We start from the raw sequence: 24,760 nt of genomic DNA, 5'->3' as shown, positions 1-24,760 counted from the left end.
TAATAAGCAATTCTTGTTGTTCAGTTGCCAAGTCATGTCCGACTCTGCGACCCTGTGGACTGCAGCACGCCAGGCTTCCCTGTCCTTCCCCATCTCCTGGAGTTCACTCAAATTCATCTGCACTGAATCGGTGATGCTATCTAACCATCTCATCCTCTATCACCCTCTTCTTCTCCTGCCTTCAATCTTTCCCAGCATCAAGGTCTTTTCCAATGAGCTGGCTGTTCACATCAGGTAGCCAAAATGTTGGCATTGTAATAAGCATAGGCATTGCCAAACATGATTTCATATTTGCTAGAGAACTGAAGTCAATGGGGGTGAACTGTAACTTGGGGAAAGCTGGCATTGCTTAAATACTGTGGGGAACAAAGTCCTGAGTTCCCATCTTGACAGTCAAGGAATGCAGATTTTTATTCAGGATTAAGAACACAAATCTATAACAAAGGAAAAGTTGGATCTAACTGTCCACCACTCTCCTTTTTGGAAATCAGCACTGCAGCCCAGTCCAAACTGAGCTCCAACCAGTGCCAACAGAGTAGTGGAGGTTGGGCCATTACCTAATTTCAAGAACAAAGTTGGCTGCTGGAGGTGGCAGGACACACAGGGATAATATCCACAGAGAAAGGTTTAGCTAGATTCCTCTCTGAGCTCTCATGTCCTGAAACCGGTTAATTTGGTGCTGGTCCATGGACTCACCCCTTTACAAAGCTGTCTGAAGTCCCTCCTAATTTGGCAGCTGTCAGGTTCTTGGCTTCTTTGATCCACACCTGGAGCTCTCCCCCTTCCCCACCTTTACCTGGAAGGGATATCAGCCAAAGCAAATGAGTTCTTATACCTTCACGTTTCTCTCAAGCTTTATCTACATAGCACTTTCTTTCCTGGTTCCTGAAGACAGCTAGCTCCATGATAAGCGGACCACACCTGCCTTGTATTTGCAGTACCCAGCACAGTGCCTGACAGTGAGCAACAGGCACTCAAGTCATAATAAAAATAGCAATAAAGGCTTACTGAAAACTGGCTATGTGCCATATTCTACATTAAGCATTTATTCCTCAAAACAATTATATGAGATATAGACTATCACTGTCCTCATTTTACACGAGAAGATTGAGGCATAGAGAAATAAAGTTGCCTGATATTTGTTGAATGATGGAAAAAAGAAAACTCCTCCACTTCTGTTCTGGATCCCATCCCCATGGCATCAAGACTCATCAGGCATCATCAATTTCAACCCCCAGCTCGCATTTTAATATCTCATTCTCTACTAGTTCCATTCCTTTCAGTCTAAATAGATGCTAATCTCACTTCTGCTTTTAAAAAATTCTTTTGAAAGAATATTTCCCTTCACCCTATCTCCTTTTCAAGCTCTCCTCCATTGTTCTCTTTTCTTTCACCATCAATTTTCCTAGAAAATAGAGTCCACATGCATCGCTTCTACTTCTTTGCCTCATTCACTCAGCCTAGTTTCTAGTGAAATCTGGCTTCTACTTCCACTGAGATCCACTGAAAATGTAATCTAATGCCGAGGAGTTGTGTCTTCTCATTGGGCCTGACAGGCCAGTAGGTATTTCAATACTGTTGACAACCCTTGCTCCCTTCTTCAAGCTCTCTTCCAGCATGGCTCTCTTCTGATAAGCCTCTACCTCACTGGCTTCTCTTCCCCCTCTTCATACTTTAAATTGTTCCTCATGGTTCTCTCCTTGCCTCTCTTCTCTAGTCATCCTGCACACCCTCCTTGGAAATCTCACTGACTTCCCCAAATCCTATAGATTAGACCTTGCTGCAAGTAACTTTTTAAGAAATTTTTCTTTAAATTTCTTGATTTTCTTGCATTGCCAAAGCATCAAGTTCAACTTCTTACCATTACGTCCATGGCCCTTTATAGCCAGGCTCCAACCCCATCAACAATTCCATCTCCACTCCCACATCTATATACCAGAACTCCAGCCCCACTTAACTAAGAAGTTAACTGCCTCACAGTCACACATCACCTCACATTTACCATGCTTTTTTCAACCCTTTGCTCCTGCTATCTCCTCTTCTTAGAAAGTGCTCTTCTCACCCCATTCTCTTCCTTTTCTGCCTGGTAAAGTCTTAAGTCAAATATCATCATTACTTCCTCTTTAAAACTCTCCCAAATACAACCAGACAGAATTCATCACTCCTGTATCTGTGTTCTTTGAGCAGATGACTGTCATTCTTTCTAAAATAAGCTGTGCAAGGGAGGGCAAAAATCATGTCTTATTCACCTACATATCCACAGTCACTAGTACAGTGCTTGGTGTGTTGAGTTACTCTTCCTCAGCCTTCAACTTCCTGTCCCTTATACTTATACACCGCCCTTTCCAACCACCTTCTCTCAGTCCTGAAGTTTCTGTTCTGTTCTGACCTCTTAGTAGGCTTCTAGAGCTGGACCAAGACCAAGTTAGTTTAATGGCATCAAAAAAAGATAAAACAAAAAAATAATTTCAACTTGAAGGCATTCCCTTCTGGTTGAAAAAAAGAAATGGCTTACTTACTACAGAAATCTTCCTTAGAAGACGATCCAGTGTGAATCATAATCTGGTCTCTCCAATAGTGCTAGCCACTAGCCAGCACCAACCTTGCACAGATCAGGTGCAGAAAACTAAGAGTTAAATCCAAGGCCCCAAAGAAAACTTACTCTTTTTCCGGTCACTTCCAACGGGGAGTTTGGAGGCTGGGATATATTTCAATGAAACCACCAACTCGCCTTTGTGTGCTGGCAAGCTAGTTGAGGACTCAGCACTGATCTGAAACACAGGGAAACCCAACAGGTCAGGCTGGGCTATTCAGACTGTTGAGACCTCTCACGGAGGCAATTCTAAAATTATCCTCAAGAAGAGCTTCACAACATAAAATTATCCTCCTCCTTATGAATACCATCCTGGATCGCTAGGCCATGGAAGCCACAGGATTCTAGGCAGTTTCTTCAGAAGGAGCTGCACAAGAACTAACAAAGAGGCTTCTGTGATGCTGACTGTTTTGCTACTATGGGGATACTGTTACTAGATTCCAAATACCCTTGAAGGTCTTCAAGCAAGGCTGCCATACAAAATGACGTGGGACCGACACCATGATGGAGAATCTTGTTACCAACATTGTTAGTGATAGCCCCAAAGTGGAAACAATCTAAATGTCAATCAATATAGGAAAGGTTAAATGAGTGATTTTAATGCCCTTGTATGGCATATGGCATGTGATCCTCAAAAAGGATGCCGTGAATCTCTACACGCTAACAGGGAAAGATTCCAAGATGTACTGTTAAGTCAACAAAGCAAGATGCAGAAAAAGTATCGCACTTATATTAAAACATATTCTTATTTGTATATGTGAATATATATATATATGCTAATAATGATTATTATCACTATCACTCATACAGTACTTACTATATCTGCCAGGTATTGTTATAGTATTTTAAGTATATCATCTTGTTTAATCCTCAAGATACTCCCTATGACATGAGTACAATTACCCCCACTTTACAGATTATGGAACAGAGGAACAGAGATGTTAAGTAACTTGCCCAGGGTCACATAGTAATTGGCAGAGCCAGGATTCAAACTCAGACAGACTGGCTCTCAAATCCATGCTTTTAAGCACTATGTTACACTGCATAGAAAAACCCAGAAAGATACAGACAAACTTAACATTTGTATCTTCTATTTTTTTTAATTTAATTTTATTTTTAAACTTTACAATATTGTATTAGTTTTGCCAAATATCGAAATGAATCCGCCACAGGTATACCCGCGTTCCCCATCCTGAACCCTCCTCCCTCCTCCCTCCCCTACCCTCCCTCTGGGTCATCCCAGTGCACCAGCCCCAAGCATCCAGTACCGTGCATCGAACCTGGACTGGCGACTCGTTTCATACATGATATTATACATGTTTCAATGCTATTTTCCCAAATCTCCCCACCCTCTCCCTCTCCCACAGAGTCCATAAGACTGATCTATACATCGGTGTCTCTTTTGCTGTCTCGTACACAGGGTTATTGTTACCATCTTTCTAAATTCCATATATATGCGTTAGTATACTGTATTGGTGTTTTTCTTTCTGGCTTACCTCACTCTGTATAATAGGTTCCAGTTTCATCCATCTCATTAGAACTGATTCAAATGTATTCTTTTTAATGGCTGAGTAATACTCCATTGTGTATATGTACCACTGCTTTCTTATCCATTCATCTGCTGATGGACATCTAGGTTGCTTCCATGTCCTGGCTATTATAAATAGTGCTGCGATGAACATTGGGGTACACGTGTCTCTTTCCCCTCTGGTTTCCTCAGTGTGTATGCCCAGCAGTGGGGTTGCTGGATCATAAGGCAGTTCTATTTCCAGTCTTTTAAGGAATCTCCACACTGTTCTCCATAGTGGCTGTACTAGTTTGCATTCCCACCAACAGTGTAAGAGTGTTCCCTTTTCTCCACACCCTCTCCAGCATTTATTGCTTGTAGACTTTTGGATTGCAGCCATTCTGACTGGCATGAAATGGTACCTCATAGTGATTTTGATTTGCATTTCTCTGATAATGAGTGATGTTAAGCATCTTTTCATGTGTTTGTTAGCCATCTGTATGTCTTCTTTGGAGAAATGTCTATTTAGTTCTTTGGCCCATTTTTTTATTGGGTCATTTATTTTTCTGGAGTTGAGCTGTAGGAGTTGCTTGTATATTTTTTGAGATTAGTTGTTTGTCAGTTGCTTCATTTGCTATTATTTTCTCCCATTTTGAAGGCTGCCTTTTCACCTTGCTAATAGTTTCCTTTGTTGTGCAGAAGCTTTTAAGTTTAATTAGGTCCCATTTGTTTATTTTTGCTTTTATTTCCAATATTCTGGGAGGTGGGTCATAGAGGATCCTGCTGTGATGTATGTCGGAGAGTGTTTTGCCTATGTTCTCTTCTAGGAGTTTTATAGTTTCTGGTCTTACGTTTAGATCTTTAATCCATTTTGAGTTTATTTTTGTGTATGGTGTTAGAAAGTGGTCTAGTTTCATTCTTTTACAAGTGGTTGACCAGAGTTCCCAGCACCACTTGTTAAAGAGATTGTCTTTAATCCATTATATATTCTTGCCTCCTTTGTCAAAGATAAGGTGTCCATATGTGCGTGGATTTATCTCTGGGCTTTCTATTTTGTTCCATTGATCAATATTTCTGTCTTTGTGCCAGTACCATACTGTCTTGATAACTGTGGCTTTGTAATAGAGCCTGAAGTCAGGTAGGTTGATTCCTCCAGTTCCATTCTTCTTTCTCAAGATCGCTTTGGCTATTTGAGGTTTTTTGTATTTCCATACAAATTGTGAAATTATTTGTTCTAGCTCTGTGAAGAATACCGTTGGTAGCTTGATAGGGATTGCATTGAATCTATAAATTGCTTTGGGTAGTATACTCATTTTCACCATATTGATTCTTCCAATCCATGAACATGGTATATTTCTCCATCTATTAGTGTCCTCTTTGATTTCTTTCACCAGTGTTTTATAGTTTTCTATGTATAGGTCTTTAGTTTCTTTAGGTAGATATATTCCTAAGTATTTTATTCTTTCCGTTGCAATGGTGAATGGAATTATTTCCTTAATTTCTCTTTCAGTTTTCTCATTATTAGTGTATAGGAATGCAAGGGATTTCTGTGTGTTGATTTTATATCCTGCAACTTTACTATAATCATTGATTAGTTCTAGTAATTTTCTGGTGGAGTCTTTAGGGTTTTCTATGTAAAGGATCATGTCATCTGTAAACAGTGAGAGTTTTACTTCTTCTTTTCCAATTTGGATTCCTTTTATCACTTGTATCTTCTAAAGAGGGGAGTAGAATGGGGAAAGGAAAAACGGCTTTCACTTTTTACTCTCTATGTATCTATAGTGTTTTTTTTAATGAGAAAGGCAAGTATCACTTGTATGATTTTCAAAGATCAGAAGTCTTTTTTTAAAAGAGAGCTTGCAGATATTTGAGGGCTCGGTGAAACTTTGTTACTAAGATTTGAATATGCCACAATTTTAACTTTATGTTAGTTTTGGTTAATGACTCTCTCTACCACTAGAATCTAAACGCCAGGAGACAGGAATAAAGTGTTTTTATCATTGTTCATCCTAGCATGCCTGACACTTAGCAATGTACCTAGCATATATAGGTGCTCTACAAATATTTCCTGGATGAATGCAAGAGGGAATGAGTGGGTGTCAGGTAGTATGAGCAGTAAGTGGCCATGAGGAGCAGGATGGTTTCATTCTGCTGGCTGTCTTGGCATGGCTGTGCTCCTTATGCCTTGGAATCCAGAGCATGAGCTGGTGCAGATCAGAGGTGCTCATTCACTGCCTGTGTTCACAGGGGCTCCTCTAACATAGGGCCTCAGCTCTGAGTATAGCAATACAAGGAAGGCATAATCCCCATCAGTCTGGAAAATTGTACCATGTACCAAGAATGCACAGCAGTGTAATGGATGAAAGAGACATAGAAGGATAGGGAGGTGGATGCCAGGAAGAGAAAACTGAATGGGAGCAAACGGATCACTAGGGCAAGAAAAAAAAGAAAAATCAGAGACAAAAAATGGAGAATGTTTTCAGTTAAAATAAATATGCAATACTGGAGTGGTCTTTTTGTTATTTATAAAATATCTATACTATTTGTTAGTCTCTAGATTGTGAGCTTCAGTGGACTCTAAAAAATTAGGGTTTAACCTTAGCTGGAAATTGGCATAATTGGCATATTTGTTTCAAAAGCACATTTTCATTCTGGCTCAAAATAATTTCAAAGAGCAAACAGTTCCATTTCAGTGCAGGTTTTTCTTTTGATGGAAGGCATTCTTTGCTGGCAGTAGTTCATGACAGTTTACAATGACATTTCCATTATAATTGTATCAACTGTAGGCCCTTGAGAGAATGACTTATACGCCAAATGCTTAAGAAATTCTAAATTTCTAATAATATGCTATAGTTTTATTATAATGGCTTTCCAATTTTTATTAGTACTTAAAGGGAGATTTTTAATAGTGTTACTATATTTTTGGAGGGCAGTAGCTTCAAAATATCGAATGTTCATTTCCTTTGACTCAGCAATTCCACCACCAGAAATTTCTCCTACAGTTACACTCACAAAAGATGGACTAGATATAGTATACCATAGTTTTAACAGAGAAAAATAGAGGCAAAAAATTAAATGCCCATCAGTGAGGAAACTGTAAATATAATACAGGTACACGAAGAATGTGTTATGTGTCCTTAGTCACTCAGATGTGTCCCACTCTATACAACCCCATGGACTGTAGCCCACCAGGCTCATCTGTTCCTGGGATTCTCCAGGCAAGAATACTGGAATAGGTAGCCATCCCCTTCTCCGCGGGATCTTCTGGACTCAGGGATTGAAACCAGGTATCCTGCACGGCAGGTACATTCTTTATCATCTGAGTCACCAGGGAAGCCCACACGAAGAATACTATCCAGCAATTAAAATGAGATAAACCTGTAGTGATGGCATAGAAAAATGTCCATGATAAATGACAAAGTGTTAAATGAAAAAAATCAAGATATATATACACACAATGAGAAGAGCTCATTTGTGTAAAAAGGAAAATTTTAAATCCATATTTATATATCTGTGCTGCTTAATACAAAATTTCTATAAAGATATTCAAGTAGTTGATAATAGTTCTAACCTACTTTTCTTTTTATATACTTCTGTATTGTTTTATGCAATATCAAAAACAACAGAATGATCTCTGTTTGTTTCCAAGGCAAACCATTCAATATCACAGGAATCCAAGTCTATGCCCCAACCAGTAACACTGAAGAAGCTGGAGTTGAACAGTTCTGTGAAGACCTACAAGACCTTCTAGAACTAACACCCAAAAGAGATGCCCCTTTACATTATAGGGGACTGGAATGCAAAAGCAGGAAGTCAAGAAACACCTGGAGTAACAGGCAAATTTGGCCTTGGAATACAGAATGAAGCAGGGCAAAGGCTAATAGAGTTTGGCCAAGAGAACGCACTGGTCATAGCAAACACCCTCTTTCAACAACACAAAAGAAGACTCTATACATGGACACCACCAGATGGTCAACACAGAAATCAGACTGATTATATTCTTTGTAGCCAAAGATGCAGAAGCTCTATACAGTCAGCAAAAACATGACAGGGAGCTGACTGTGGCTCAGATCATGAACTCCTTATTGTCAAATTCAGACTGAAATTGAAGAAAGTGGAGAAAACCACTAGACCATTCAGGTATGACCTAAATCAAATCCCTTATGACTATACAGTAGCAGTGAGAAAAACATTTAAGGGATTAGATCTGATAGACAGAGTGTCTGATGAACTATGGATGGAGGTTCATGACACTGTAGAGGAGACAGGAATCAAGACCATCCCCAAGAAAAAGAAATGCAAAACAGCAAAATAGCTGTCTGAGGAGGCCATACAAATAGCTGTGAAAAGAAGAGAAGCGAAAAGCAAAGGAGAAAAGGAAAGATATACCCATTTGAATGCAGAGTTCCAAATAGCAAGGAGAGATAAGAAAGACTTCCTCAGCTATCAATGCAAAGAAATAGAGGAAAACAATAGAATAGGAAAGACTAGAGATCTCTTCAAGAAAATTAGAGATACCAAGGGAACATTTCATGCAAAGATGGGCTCGATAAAGGACAGAAATGGTATGGACCTAACTGAAGCAGAAGATATTAAGAAGAGGTGGCAAGAATACACAGAAGAACTGTACAAAAAAGATCTTCACGACCCAGATAATCACGATGGTGTGATCACTCACCTAGAGCTAGACATCCTGGAATGTGAAGTCAAGTGGGCCTTACGAAGCATCACTATGAAGAAAGCTAGTGGAGGTGATGGAATTCCAGTTGAGCTCTTTTAAATCCTGAAAGATGATGCTGTGAAAGTGCTGCACTCAATATGCCAGCAAATTTGGAAAACTCAGCAGTGGCCACAGGACTGGAAAAGGTCAGTTTTCATTCCTATCCCAAAGAAAGGCAATGCCAAAGAATGCTCAGACTACCCCACAGTTGCACTCATCACACACGCTAGTAAAGTGATGCTTAAAATTCTCCAAGCCAGGCTTCAGCAATAACTGAACTGTGAACTTCCAGATGTTCCAGCTGGTTTTAGAAAAGGCAGAAGAACCAGAGATCAAACTGCCAACATCCGTCAGATCATCAAAAAAGCAAGAGAGTTCCAGAAAAACATCTATTTCTGCTTTATTGACTATGCCAAAGCCTTTGACTGTATGGATCACAATAAACTCTGGAAAATTCTGAAAGAGATGGGAATACCAGACCACCTGACCTGCCTCTTGAGAAATCTGTATGCAGGTCACGAAGCAACAGTTAGAACTGGACATGGAACAGACTGGTTCCAAATAGGAAAAGGAGTACATCAAGGCTGCATATTGTCACCCTACTTAGTTTAACTTATATGCAGAGAACATCATAAGAAATGCTGGGCTGGAAGAAGCAAAACCTGGAATCAAGATTGCCGGGAGAAATATCAATAACCTCAGATATGCAGATGATACCACCCTTATGGCAGAAAGTGAAGAACTAAAGAGCCTCTTGATGAAAGTGAAAGACGAGAGTGAAAAGAGTTGGCCTAAAAGCTCAACATTCAGAAAACGAAGATCATGGCATCCGGTCCCATCACTTCATGGGAAATAGATGGGGAAACAGTGGAAACAGTGGCTGACTTTATTTTTCTGGGCTCCAAAATCACTGCAGATGGTGATTGCAGCCATGAAATTAAATGACGGTTACTCCTTGGAAGGAAAGTTATGACCATCCTAGATAGCATATTCAAAAGCAGAGACATTACTTTGCCAACAAAGGTCCGTCTAGTCAAGGCTATGGTTTTTCCAGTGGTCATGTATGGATGTGAGAGTTGGACTATAAAAAAAGCTGAGCACCAAAGAATTGATGCTTTTGAACTGTGGTGTTGGATAAGACTTTTGAGAGTCCCTTGGACTGCAAGGAGATCCAACCAGTCCATCCTAAAGGAGATCAGTCCTGGGTGTTCATTGAAAGGACTGATGTTGAAGTTGAAACTCCAATACTTAGGACACTTGATGTGAAGAGCTGACTCATTGGAAAAGACCCTGATGCTGGGAAAGATTGAGGGCAGGAGGAGAAGGGGACGACAGAGGATGAGATGGTTGGATGGCATCACTGACTCAATGGACATGGGTTTGGGTGAACTCCGGGAGTTGGTGATGGACAGGGAGGCCTGGCGTGCTGCAGTTCATGGGGTCACAAAGAGTCGGACACGGCTGAGCAACTGAACTGAACTGATATTGTTTTAATTTTGAACCATGTACACATAAATCCTTTTATTCTTAATGTTCTTGATAAGCAATATATGTAGACATGGTAAAAATTTCAAATGTTATAAAAAGGCATATAGAGAAAACTAAATCACCCTCCTACTTCAGTTTCTCTTTTTAGAAGCAGTCACTACTACTACTTCTATGTCTATCTTTCCCAAGTTATTCTATCTACCATGAACTATTTTTAGCATTGAAAATGCTAATGCTTGGGGCTGGTGCACTGGGACGACCCAGAGGGATGGTACGGGGAGGGAGGAGGGAGGACGGTTCAGGATGGGGAACACGTGTATACCTGTGGCAGATTCATGTTGATATATGGCAAAACGAATACAATATTGTAAAGTTAAAAAACAAAATAAAATTTAAAAAAGAAATTAAAAAAAATAAAAAAGTTTTACAGAAGAATCTTGCCACTGAAAAGTTCTGATAATCAAGAAGTCCTAACTCTGTTTTAGCAATTTCATCTTAACCTGAATGACAGTAACCTACTGAACATCTTTTATGTGCCAGGCACTGATTGGTACTCTGTATATGATCCAGCAGAAGAGAATATTATCATCATTTCCACTTTATAGATGAAGAAACTAAGGCCCACAGAATTTAGGTGACTTACCTAAGTTAGTTTTTAAGTTAGGTAATTTACTTAGCTGTCAAATCACAGTGTCTGGACTCAAATCCAGGTCCACACTCAGATCCCAGGTAATATTACACACTGTGCTACACTCTCCCCTGGGATTCCATCTCCAAAGTAATACTTCCCCTGGCTTGTATGACAAAGAGCACGGGAAGTGGAGCTCCATGAATTGGTTTACTTCCCATTTCTGTAGTGAAAAGGGCAGTTTTGAAAACCAGCACAGATTAGGATACATCCAAAAGGTTAGCTTGGAGAAAAGGCACAAGTCAGAATGTTAGGATACACCCAGACTCTAGAAGATGAGGAAGCAAAGCTTGACACACATATATATGAAAGACTTCAAAGGGGAACCACGGCTTCATCGTTCACCTGGCTTGTAACAGAAGAGATTACTGACACTTGCCATCCAAGAGCATCTGAAATTACTGTTAAACTAGGAAACCCCAGCAGGGGGCGTGAGAACTCCACAAACTACAATCAAAACTGTTCTACAGAAGTCACTGCAGATAATTCTACCTCAGATGCAAACTCTATAAGGAGCTGTTAAAGCAGACTACCTTTCCATGTAAAGGGAGACAATGATCCAGTTTCTTATCAAGCTTCCAGGAATCCATCTGGACCTCTGCCTCTCCAAGAAAAGTGTTTCTGCCAAAACGACCATGATGCCACACCGAGAATTGCAAAGTCCTCTGGGCCAAGAGAGATTCTGGGATTTCATACTGTGAAAGGAAAGGAGACACCCAAGATGATTAGTTCACAGTAATTTCTCAGAAAAATATTATTCCAAAATCTGAACAAGCATACTCAAAGTCCATAGTCCTGATCAAATCACTGTAGTCCCTAAGCACTTTGAGCTTCATCCCTCAAAGCCTTTACTTATCCCACTTCACAAAAACCTACCATACTCCAGGGGAGGACCTGGGATATAAATTTTTCCTTCAGTGGGTGAGGGAACACTGGAATATGCAAAAGAACTGCCAGGGAGACTCCTGATTACAAATGACCCCTTAAAATGAGATTTGCGACCACGAGGCCCTCCAACTTCACCAGAATCCAAGAAAATCAAACCAGCTTTGTTTGCTGAGAAGTCAGGATGTGAACAGATGCCCACAGTGTATCCTCAAACACAGACATGGCCGCTGAAAACCATGTTGACCAGCCATATAGTAGAGGAATTGCTACAGCTCAGCACACAAGACAGAACAAGTTCTATCCTCTCAGACTCTAGATACTTACTCTGAGGATCTCATCATATAACGGATTAATAGTGTCCTGCTTGATGCTGGTTTTTCTTTTTCCTTGGCGGGATTTGTCTGGCAGAAGATAAGCCTTCACATATCTAGAAGCCAAGGAGAATACTGAGTCATTGGCTGTCTTTTTGGAAACCTGCTTCTCACTTCCCTGTCTTCCATATACATATGCCATTATGAAGTGAAAATATCACATCAAGCCCTCTGCTACACACCATTCTTGGATTTTCCTAATCCTGGCCCCTTTCCCACATCTCCCCTAACCACTCTCAATCACACCTCCCTGTCTGCCCAGGAAGTGAGAGCTTTGGTTCAAGGGTGCCCAGAGAGATGTTGGGGTCTGATCATCTCCAAGCACTGGGCAGGGTCCAGAAGCACTCACGGATTTGAGCGCTTCTTGGCTTCATCAGCATAGGCCAACTGTTGGCACTCCTTCACGTGAATGACCAGAGCCTGTGTTTGCTGCTCGTACTTCAGAGAAAAGGCAATCTTTCCAGTCACAAAGATGTTCCCGAAATCACCGGCTTCACTATAGATGCTCATCATGCTGCCAATCGTACTCTGAAGATAAAGCACCCACATAACAGGTGGTAACTAGACTTATCATGGTGAGCATTTTTAAATTTACAGAAATCTATGTTGTATGACAGGAACTAACATAGTGTTATAGGTCAATTATACTTCAAACATAAACAAAACTCATAGAAAAAGATAGCAGATTTGTTGTTATAAGAAGCAAGGGGTCAGGGGAGGGGGAATTATATGAAAGTGGTCAAAAGGTGCAAACTCCCAGTTTTAAGATAAATAAGTGCTAGGGATATAATACACAACATGATACACACACACACACACACAGAGTATAATTAACACTGCTCTGTGTTATATATATTAAAGTGGTTAAGAGACAAATACTAAGAGTTCTCATCACAAGGAAAAAACTCTATTTCTTTAATTTTGTATCTATATAAGATGATGGATGTTCCCAAACTTATTGTGGTAACCATTTCAAAATGTATATTAGTCAAATCAATATGCAATACACCTTACACAGTGCTGTATGTCAGTTATATCTCAATAAAACTGGAAGAAATAAACAAACAAGATAAAACACCCATAAACATCTGGTGAAGGCACACTCTCCCTGCCACATTGTTCACATTTTCACTCATGAGAAAGTCAGTCACTAAACAAAACAAAAGCCCCTGCAACTAACCAGTACGGCCAATGGTCTTGTACCCAGAATATAAGAGAGAGCTAACAGCACACTCACAACTGCTTACAACTGCTGAGGTTTACCAATCAGCTCACCTAGGTTCTGAGCTGCTCTTCTTATTCTCTTTTTATATATTTTTATTGTTAATTTTCAACTGCCCCAGAAGGTGAGCAAGGAGTAGAGGCAGCGTACAGCTGAGTCTGATTTTGGTGTATACTATGTATGTTATGATGTTGATTAGAAGGGATCAGTTATCAATTAAAACAAGGAGCGTTAATTATCTGTGGGTCTCTTTTATCCACCTTATCCCTCTCAAGGTCTACAGAGAAAAGTGACTGTGTCAGATTTGGAGGGAAAACCCCACCTGAGGTGAAAAGCTACGTTCCTCTCAGCTAATAATCAACTCTGCAAGCCTACCGTTCTCTTCCTGTGTGTGAGTATGATCATCTATTCATCCTGCTTTCTGACTGTTTCCCCTAAACATCAATCTTCATACTTAATGACAGAACTAGGCCCCGATTCTTAAATGTCCCTTTAACTTTATGATTCTGATTGGTATAGTTTTCCCTTAACCATATCCTGATGCTAGGTAACCCTGCCAAGACCCTTCTCATGGCATTCACCACCCTTGAATGTGAGACTTGGGGTGTGCTCTGATGAGAACACCTGAACTTTCTCACTTTGTGGCCTGGGTACCTTTTTAGGGTAGAAGTTATGGGTTACTGTTCACAAAGCTGTGATGAACATCTCTAGCCCTAACTACCTGAAATAAGAATTTCCAGGGCAGAGACTGAGAAAGTCACCTAACTGCACTAAGCAATTATGGTCTAACTTGAGAAAAGGAACAAACAAATGCATCTCACTTACCTAGAAAGAATAACCAGAACTTCCCCACATCCTGACTCTGCTCTAGGGAAGCAGTTCCATCTTACCTGGTACCCCAACACGTCCACAGCCACAGAACTAATGGAACTTACCATGGAGGAACCACTTCTCATGCTGCTTCTGGCTAGCTTCTGACGATGCAACTTCACCAGGTGGTCAATGTCTTCTTCTTCTTCTTCCTCTTCCTAGAATGATAAATATACATTCAGAGTTAATAGAAATAAGAAAAAGTTCAAAAATGAATATCTTTCCTTTAGTAGGGGCCATAATTGTTGCTAAGCTCTGAGGTGTCATGTGCACACATACATGCTTATCTCTATCTTTGGGTTTCCCTATTTCAGGCTCCCAAACTACATCCCAACCATCCTTCTCAAATCACAAAATAGTAAGAATATCTCTTTTTAATTTGACTGCCCCAACCCAGCCATCTCTTTACATTTTATTAAGTGTGGCATAAATCCCTTGGAGGAGATTGCCATTACCCCCACCATTGAGCCACCGAATAGATGACCCACAAACTGGAGAACAATTATATCAAAGAGTGTCCAGGAGTCTCCGGTGGATGCGTGGGTCAACAGTGGCCTGCTGCGGGGTCAGGGCACTAAATACAACAGACCTGGGAGCTGCAGAGCACGCTGGCATAAGTCCTTTTGAAGGAGGTCACCATTACTGCCATTACCCCTATCACAGTTCAGGCCAAACTACAGGGAGGGAATACAGCCCCACTCATCAGCAGAAAACTGGGTTAAAGATTTACTGAGCATGCTCCGCCCCCATCAGAGCAAGACCCAGATTCCCCCACAGCTACTCCCTCCAATTAGGAAGTTACCACAAGCCTCTTATCCTCATCCATCAGAGGGCAGACAGAATGAAAACCACAATCACAGAAAACTAACCAAACTGATCACGTGGATCACAGCTGTGTGTAACTCAATGAAACTATGAGCCATGCAGTGTAGGGCCACCCAAGATGAACAGGTCAGGGTGGAGAGTTCTGACAAAATGTTGTCCACTGGAGAAGGGAATGGCAAACCACTTGAGTATTCATGAACAGTATGAAAAGGCAAAAAGATATGACACTGAAAGATTAACTCCTCAGGTTAGTAGGTGCCCAATATACTACTAGAGAAGAGTAGAGAAATAGCTCCAGAAAGAATGAAGAGGCTGAGCCAAAGAGAAAACAACGCCCAGTTGTGGATGTGACTGGTGATGGAAGTAAAGTTCGATGTTGTAAAGAACAATATTGCATAGGAACCTGGAATGTTAGATCCATGCATCAAGGTAAATTGGAAGTAGTCTAATAGGAGATAGGAGTGAACATCGACATTTTAGGAATCAGGGAACTAAAGGGACTGGAATGGGTGAATTTAATTCAGTTGACCATTATATCTACTACTGTGGGCAAGGATCCCTTAGAAGAAATGGAGTAGCCCTCACAGTCAACAAAAGAGTCTGAAATGCAGTACTTGGGAGCAATCTCAAGACAACAAAATGATCCATGTTACAAAGGCAAACCATTCAATATCACAGTAATCCAAGTCTATGCCCCAACCACTAATGCCAAAGAAGCTGAAGTTGAATGGTTCTATGAAGACCTACAAGACCTTCCAGTACTAAGACCAAAAGAAGATGTCCTTTTCTTCATAGTGGACTGAAATGCCAAAGTAGGAAGTCAAGAGATACCTAGAGTAACAGGCAACTTTGGCCTTGGAGTACAGAATGAAGCAGGGCAAGGCTAACAGAGTTTTTCCAAGAGAATGCAGTGGTCATAGTCAACACCTTCTTCCAACAACACAAGAGATGATGCTACACATGGACATCACCGGATGGTCGATACTAAAATCAGATTCATTATATTCTTTGCAGCCAAAGATGAAGAAGCTCTATAGAGTCAGCAAAATCAAGACTGGGAACTGACTGTGGCTCAGATTATGAACTCTTTATTGCAAAATTCAAACTTAAATTTAAGAAAGTAGGGAAAACCACTGGACCATTCAGGTTTGACCTAATACAAATCCCTTATGATTATACAGTGGAAGTGAAAAATAGATTCAAGGAATTAGACCTGATAGACACACTGCCTGAAAAACTATGGACAGAGGTTCATGACACTGTACAGGAGACTGCGATCAAAACCATCCCCAAGAAAAAGAAATGCAAAAAGGCAAAATGGATGTCCCAGGAGACCTTACAAATAGCTGAGAAAAGACAAGAAGTGAAACGTAAAGGAGTTAAGGAAAGATACCCAACTGAATGTAGAGTTCCAAAGAATAACAAGGAGAGATAAGAAAGTCTTCCTCCATGATCAATGCAAAGAAATAGAGGAAAACAAAAGAATGAGCAAGACTAGAGATCTCTTCAAGAAAATCAGAGATATCAAGGGAACATTTCATGCAAAGATGGGCAAAATTAAGGACAGAAATGGTATGGATCTAGCAAAATAAGAAGATATTAAGAAGAGGTGGCAAGAATACACAGAACTATACAAAAAAGACCTAATGATCCACATAACCACGATGGTGTGATCACCCACTTAGAGCCAGACATCCTGAAATGTGAAGTCAAGTGACCTTTAGGAAGCATCACTACGAACAAAGCTAGTGGAGGTGATGGAATTCCAGGTGAGGTATTTCAAATCCTAAAAGATGATGCTGTGAAAGTGCTGCACTCAATATGCCAGCAAATTTGGAAAACTCAGCAGTGGCCACAGGACTGGAAAAGGTCAGTTTTCATTCCAATGCCAAAGAAAGGCAATGCCAAAGAATGTTCCAACTACTGCACACTTGCACACATGTCACACACTAGCAAAGTAATGCTCAAAATTCTCCAAGCCAGGCTTCAACAGTACGTGAACCAAGAACTTCCAGATGTTCAAGCTGGATTTAGAAAAGGCAGAGGAACCAGAGATCAAATTGCCAACATCTGCTGGATCACTTAAAAAGTAATGGAATTACAGAAAAACATCTACATCTGCTTCATTTACTACGCTAAAGCCTTTGACTGTGTGGATCACAACAAACTATGGAACATTCTGAAAGAGATGGGAATACCAGACCACCTGACTTGCCTCCTGAGAAACCTGTATGCATGTCAAGAAGCAACAGAACAAGACATGGAACAACAGACTGGTTCCAAATTGGGAAAGGAGTACATCAAGGCTGTATATTGTCACCCTGCTTATTTAACTTACATGCAGAAAGTTATTGTCACCCTGCTTATTTAACATCATGCAAAATGCCAGACTGGATGAAGCACCAGCTGGAATCAAGATTCCTAGGGAAAGTATCAATAACCTCAGATATGCAGATGATACCACCCTTATGGCAGAAAGTGAAGAAGAACTAAAGAGCCTCTTGATGAACGTGAAATAGAGTGAAACAGCTAGCTTAAAATTCAACATTCAAAAAACTAAGATTGTGGCAACTGGTCCCATCACTTCATGGCAAATAGATGGGGAAACAATGGAAACAGTGACAGATTTATTTTCTTGGGATCCAAAATCACTGCAGATAGTGACTACAGCCATGAAATTAAAAGACACTTGCTCCTTGGAAGAAAAGCTATGACCAACCTAGACAGCATAATAAAAAGCAGAGACATAACTTTGCTGACAAAGGTCTGTCTAGTCAAAGCTATAATTTTTCCAGTAGTCATGTGTGGATGTGAGAGTTGGACCATAAAGAAAGCTGAGCTCCAAAGAATTTATGCTTTTGAACTGGGGTGTTAGAGAAGACGCTTGAGAGTCTCTTTGACTGTAAGGAGTTCAAACCAGTCCCTCCTAAAGGAAATCAGTCCTGAATATTCATTGGGAGGACTGATGCTGAAGCTGAAACTCCAATACGTTGGTCACCTGGTGAAGAACTGACTTATTTGAGAAGACCCTGATGCTTGGGAAAGATCGAAGGCAAGAGGAGAAACTGACTCAATGGACATGAGTTTGAGCAAGCTCCAGGAGTTGGTGATGGACATGGAAGCCTGGCATGCAAAGAGTTGTACATGACTGAACGACTGAACTGACTGACTGAAGTATTTACTTGAGCCTCCAACCATATATCAAGCAATGTTTAGAAAACAAAAGAGATAGTGAAATATAATCTCTTTCTTTAAGCAATTTAGCAACCAGATTTACTTTAGAATTGAGAGAGAAATCAAAATTCATGTTACCTTTTCCTAAGGAACTAAACAGGTAAATTGAGAGTATCAGGTAGTAAAGTCAACTTTGCTTGTGTGCATGCTAAGTTGCTTTAGTCGTGTCTGACTCTTTGTAACCCTATGGTCAGTAGCCCACCAGGCTCCTCCCAGAATCCTCCATGGGATTCTCCAGGCAAGAGTACTGCAGTGGGTTGCCATGCCCTCCTCCAGGGGATCTTCCCGACCTAGGGATTGAACCCATATCTCTTACATCTCCTGCATTAGCAGGCAGGTTCTTTACCACTAGTGCCACCTGGGAGGCCCAAAGTCAACTTTATATATATAATTTTTCATATGGTTACCAAGTGAAATACAAGGGTATTTACCATATCCACACTGAGGCCTGGGACAGATTTGCTCCTGTCTCCCAGGGCGCCACTTTCATGCCCCACATCTTCCGGACGAAGATCGATCACAGACTTAGTATATTCTGAGTGGAAAATCAAAAACCAAAGCAAAAGAAACATACTCTTCTCCATACTAATAACCCACCAAGTATTCTGAACATCAATCTCAAAAGGCCATGAAGGGAAACCAGCTACCTGAAGGCCTGAGGATTTTTCTGGTGTTCTTCTTGAATATCATTTCACCTTCGTCCACAGATACCACATTTTGACCCCTAAGCTGAGCTTCCTAGGAACAGATAAGGGCAAAATAATGGAAAAAGACAGTTGGGTAGGTAGAAGAGTTGATTAGGGAAGAAGACTCAGATATTCACCAAATTATGACAAACTTAAAGATTAATTTAATCTTAGGGCTTTAACTTAATCCTAAGAAGTTGCACAAAATCTATTTTTTTTTTTGTTTGTGGTTTACACTAACTTCTTAAACTTTTATTTTGTATTGGGATATAGCTGATAAACAATGTTGTGATAGTTTCAGGTGAACAATAAAGGGACTCGGCCATAAATACACATGTCTCCATTCTACCCCCAAATTCCCGTCCCATCCACGCTGCCACATAACATTGAGGAGAGTTACACATGTTATACAGTAGGCCCTTGTTGGTTATCCATTTTAAATACAGCAGTGTATATATGTCCATCCCAAATTCCCCAATTATCCCTTCTCCTCATCTTTCCTCCTGGCAACCATAAGTTCATTCTCTAAAACCTATTTTCTCACGTTTCAACCAAAACCTTAGAAAATGCTACCACAGATATTTGAACTAAAATTTGTTTGCTTCAATTCTTAATTTAAATTCTTCCTGAGAAAGGAAGGAGAGAGACACAAAGACAGAAAGACAGAGATCAACCAACCAGTAACTAAAGCTTACCTTTTCTACTTGAGGTTTGGGAGCAGACATCTTCTTCCATTCTGGAAAAAGGCCAGATTTATCCAGTGAGTCTCTCCTGGGGGCAGATACAGAAACTGTAATAAAATCACCTCCTCCTCCTTTCCCCATCTATCCAGGGACCCAAGCTCTGTGGAAGGAAAGCCACTGGCTTAAGGTCAGTAACCAAATGCAGAAGGTAAACTTCACATCTGATTCACCTTGAAGGAATGCAGACAATCAGATAAGTAGCTTTGTACAAATACAAACACTCACACCCCCATGCCTAAGGGATAGCAGCATCCATTGCTGCTGGTCCAGGGGTCCAAGAACACTCTCCAAGATGCAGCAGCCTGTGGAAGTTAGTGTGTTCCAGAAGGCTGTGCTCAAAGAAGTGCTAGTGGGAGACTTGCAGCAACAGAGAAATTACTTCATTCGCCTTACCAAGTACAGAAGTCAGGAACACTGAAGGCAGGGGAACCCCACACCCTGGCTCTAGAGAACAAAACGGGAGCTCGGTTGAGCAGAACGGCCGGGACTGGGGACATCTCACCTGGACATGGTATCCGAGTCAGCTGTATAGCTATCCAGGCTCTCACTCTCGGCTTCCAGTACACTCCTTCCACTTTTCAGCTTGGGCACTTCAAATGACATGCTACAATAAAAACCAAGAGCCAACACATAAAGAAAGTGGGCTCTCCTGCTGGGTGTTGGGCTTCCTTCCAACTCCTTCACAGTGGTAGCCTAAGTGATCTTTCTAAGAGCTAAGTACACTTTTAAAACTGCTCAGAGGTTCTCTACTGCCCTTGGGATTGAGTTCAAACTCCTTAGCATGGCAAGAAAATCCTTATGAGTTGACCCCCTGCTCATCTCTACAGACTCATTTTTCACCTCTCCTTATACTTTACATTATGGAATGATGAAGCTCTCTTGGTTCCCTGAATATGACAAAGCTGCTTTTCTTCCCTCTTATCTCTGCCTGGGATGGTCACAGTGGCCATTTTTCTTGTTTACTTGAAACTCCTGGCTAAATCTACTCATTCTTCCAGTCTCTCCTTACATGTCAATTCCTCCACATCTCTGACCATGCCCCAACCCCAAGTATGGATTAGTAGCCTTTCTATGTGCTCCTAAAGCAACCTGATGTCTTTTATACAAATTATTTAATTTGTTTGATAATTTGCTTGATAAACAAACGACTTGTTTAGTGTCTTTCTCCTCCATTAGACTAAGTTGCAGGATATCAGTGATCACATATTTTGTTCACTGCTAAGTTCCCAATGCCTAGCAGAGAAACCAGCATAGACTGGGCACTCAATTATTTGTTGACTGAATTCTTGACTAAATGCCTTCAGTGGGGCTTAAAGTATGTTCATAAATAAGCAGTATGCTTTGAAGATATTATTAAGAAGACCAGAATTTCTTTTCAGTTTAATGAAGGATGACCCTGGGCATTCAAAACAACAGTCCTCATCTCTAAAGGGAAGGACACAATTCCTGGATCCCTTACCTCAAGGAATGCTTATAATAATAATCTCCTAACTGAACTCCCTACTTCTGCCCTTGTCCCCATACAATCTATCCTCAACACAGCAGCTAAAATGAGCTTTAAAAATATAAACCCAGGGAATTCTCTGGTGGTTCTGTGGTTAGGACTCCACACTTCCAAGTTCAATCCCTGGTTGCGGAACTAAGATCCTGCAAGCCTGGCAATGTGGAATAAATACACACACATATATATACACTATATTAATATATATATCCAATACAGAATTGCCACACAAACTCAGCAATTCCACTCATAGGTATCTACCCAAGAGAACTGGGAGCACGTGTCCACACAAAAAAATTGTATATAAATGTTCACAGAAGCATTATTCACAATAGCTAACAGGTGGAAACAGTCCAAATGTCTATCAACAGATGAACAGATAAAGGAAATGTGGTACAGCCATAAAACGAAATATTATTGACAACAAAAAGGAATGAAGTTTTACACATGCTACAACATAGATGAACCTTGAAAATATTATGCTAAAGTGAAATGCCAGACACAAATGGCCACATTCTGTATGATTCCATCTATAGGAAGTGTCCAGAATAGGCAAATCCACAGAAACAGAAAGCAGAATAGTTGCTGCAGAAATGGGGAGTGACTGCTTAACGGGCACAGGGTTTCTTTTTGGAGTGATGAAAATGTTCTGAAATCAGGCAGTGGTGATGGCTGCACAATATTCTGAAAGTACTAAAAGATACTGAATTGTATACTTCAAAACTGTTAAAATGATTAACCTTATGTGAATTTTACCCCAATTAAAAAAAATAATATCACATCATTCAGAGCCCTCCTTCTAACTCGGAATAAAGACAGAGTCCTGACAAGTGTCAAAATCTTACATTATCTGCTTTTCACCCAGCCTCTGTCTTTATCCCCTACCCTCTCCCCTTGTTTGTCAGTTCCAGATGACTCATACTGCCAAACACAAACCCACTTTAAGGTTGTTATACCTGCTGCTTTCTCTGCCTAGAAAGTATCTCTTTCCCCCAGATGCTCTCAGGGTTTGTGTCCTCTTTGCTTGTCTCCTCTCAAATGTCATCTTATTATTATTTATTGTTATTATCAATTATGTATAATAATTATTAATTATTATTAAGCCTTTCCCTGCACTGGCCTAGATAAAACTGCCTGCATACATACACGCTTTCCTGGTACTCCCTTTTAGACTCCTTCATTTTTCTCCACAGCACTTGTCAACATCTGACATATATTTACTTGATTATTCACTTACTGTCTGTGTCCCCCACTACCAAATCTACACTCCTCAAGCAAGGAACTTTGTTGTCGTCACCAGTATATACTATTGCCTAAAACAGTGCTTGGAAAATAGTAGGCATTCATAGACAAACAAATGAAGGAATTAATAAGAAAAGAACACAGAATGAAATAGCCAAAATCTATAACGTCTTAGGCAGGAGAGAATAAACTTTCCAAGTTATCATAACATGATATTTGAGATATCTCTATGAAAACAAACAGCAGGGGTTGAAATCCTAGGGCATGCCAGAGGTGAAACAGTGTCATTTCTTGAGAGATATATTAGCTTTATAGTCAAAAACACGCAGGGAGCTTGATTTCATTTTCACTTTAGAATCATTCTTTTTCTCTCTTTGCTCTAAAGAACAAAGAACCCAAAGCAGAACCATTCCTCTAGAGAGATAGCTTAATAGTGGTCCATGGAGAGTGTTTTCTGCTTGTATTTTTTCCTAAAGATTAATACGTACTGATCCAAAGCTGATACAAACCACTCTAGGGCAAAAAAGCAATTATTTGACATCTGTGCAGTAGAAAAATAAACTTAGAGATGGGAGTCCTGGGCTCTAACTATCTAATGATCTGAGGTAAATCACTTACCCTGCTTTCTTTTCTGCAAAAATAAGGGAGTTGAATTAGATTATTTGTGAGGCTCCATAATTTTATGAAAAATATCATTTATGGCCACTTAATCCGTTTTCATGTTTAGGATAAATGAAAGTCTTCTGGGTTCAATGAGACAAGAAGTCATAGATAGCCAGAAGCAGTGGGCTTCAGAAATTACATTATGACCAGTGATGTCAGATGTGTTCAATCAAGTTCAGAAAATAAAAGCCATTCTTATCCACAAAAGAAGGGGAGGGGCTCATCACCTAAAACAGATGAGTCACCCAACCAAGGCTGTGTGGATAAAATCATAGTACATACATACAATGACACACCATATGAGAACAAAAAGAATGAGGCAGACCCCTGCTAATGTTATATTTTTCTGTCATTTTTTTTCCATTTGCACCTTGGGCTATAACTAACATTAATAAAGTGCACGTGTTTAAGTGTTTGATTTGATGAGTTTTTTTATTTATTTTAATTGGAGGCTAATTACTTTACAATACTATGTTTTTTGCCATACATCGACATGAATCAGCTATATGTATACATTTGTGAAACCATCACCACAATTAAGCTACTGAACATGTCTATCACTCCCCAAAGTTTCCTCATGCTCCTTCATAGTCCATCTTTCCCTCCTCAGACCTGTCTTCAAGTAAGTGCTGATCTGCTGTCATTAACATTTAGCTTGATTTTTCTAGAATTTTATATAAACAGAGTCATACAGTAGGTCCTCTTTTTTTGTTTGACTTCTTTCACTCAGCATGATTATTTCAAGATTCATCCATGTTGCTGCATGTATCAGTAATCCATTCCTTTCCATTGCTGAGTAGTATTCCACTGTATAAACAAAGCAAAGTTTATCCTTTCACCTGCTGATAGACACTGGAGTTATCTCTAGGTTTTGGCAATCACAAAGCCGCTATGAACATTCATGCACAAGTCTTTGTATGGACGTATTTTTGTGTTTCTCTTGAGTAAATATCTAGAAATTTAAAGGCTGATTCACAAGGTAGGTGCACGTTTAACTGGTTAAGACACTACTAAACTCTTTTTCAAAGTGGCTTCACCATTGGACGTTCCTACCAGCACTGTATGAGAATGCCAGTTGCTCTACATCCTCATCAAAAATTGGTATGGTTGGGGATCAGGTCAAGATGGCAGAGGAGTAGGACAAAGAATTCACCTCTCCAACAAATATATAAAAAATACATGTGAAACAATTCTCACAGAATATCTACTGAATATTTTCACTGAATATCCTCACTGAATACCTACTGAAAGACCTCAGACTTCCAAAGGGCAAAAAAAATGTCCATATAACTGGACAGGACAAAGGGAAAAAGGAAGAGAGAAAGGAATCAGGACTGGGACCTGTGCCCCTGAGAGGGATCTGGGAGGGAACTGTGAAAGAGAAAAGGGTTCCACCCATAGGAAAGTTCCTTCACTGGCGAGAGATCAGCCAGGACAGAGGGGCAGCTTTAGAGCCTCAGAGCAGAGTGTAGTAACAGGTCTGCAGAGGGCAAAGCAGACAGGGACCTGCACAGACAGT

At 40.3% G+C, this 24,760-nt stretch overlaps 1 protein-coding gene across 10 annotated transcripts in view; it reads right to left on the bottom strand.

Moving 5' to 3' along the window:
• Nucleotides 1-24,760, bottom strand: part of SYTL4 (synaptotagmin like 4) — a 121,962-nt gene that overhangs the window by 28,973 nt on the left and 68,229 nt on the right. For all 10 annotated transcript variants that reach the window (XM_059883407.1, XM_059883402.1, XM_059883403.1 and 7 more), the window contains 10 exons: nucleotides 20,338-20,439; nucleotides 19,788-19,863; nucleotides 19,054-19,144; nucleotides 18,838-18,941; nucleotides 14,413-14,505; nucleotides 12,605-12,783; nucleotides 12,209-12,311; nucleotides 11,530-11,691; nucleotides 2,663-2,771; nucleotides 697-796 (listed from right to left, as the gene is read on the bottom strand). In XM_059883407.1, the coding sequence (XP_059739390.1) occupies nucleotides 697-796; nucleotides 2,663-2,771; nucleotides 11,530-11,691; nucleotides 12,209-12,311; nucleotides 12,605-12,783; nucleotides 14,413-14,505; nucleotides 18,838-18,941; nucleotides 19,054-19,144; nucleotides 19,788-19,863; nucleotides 20,338-20,439 (1,119 nt within the window). The remainder of the gene's footprint in view (nucleotides 1-696; nucleotides 797-2,662; nucleotides 2,772-11,529; nucleotides 11,692-12,208; nucleotides 12,312-12,604; nucleotides 12,784-14,412; nucleotides 14,506-18,837; nucleotides 18,942-19,053; nucleotides 19,145-19,787; nucleotides 19,864-20,337; nucleotides 20,440-24,760) is intronic.

Source organism: Bos taurus, chromosome X (assembly GCF_002263795.3).
Source record: "Bos taurus isolate L1 Dominette 01449 registration number 42190680 breed Hereford chromosome X, ARS-UCD2.0, whole genome shotgun sequence".
Taxonomy (NCBI): Eukaryota; Metazoa; Chordata; class Mammalia; order Artiodactyla; family Bovidae; genus Bos; species Bos taurus.
Note: the sequence above shows the minus strand (reverse complement) of the source record. Positions and strands in the feature narration are given on the sequence as shown.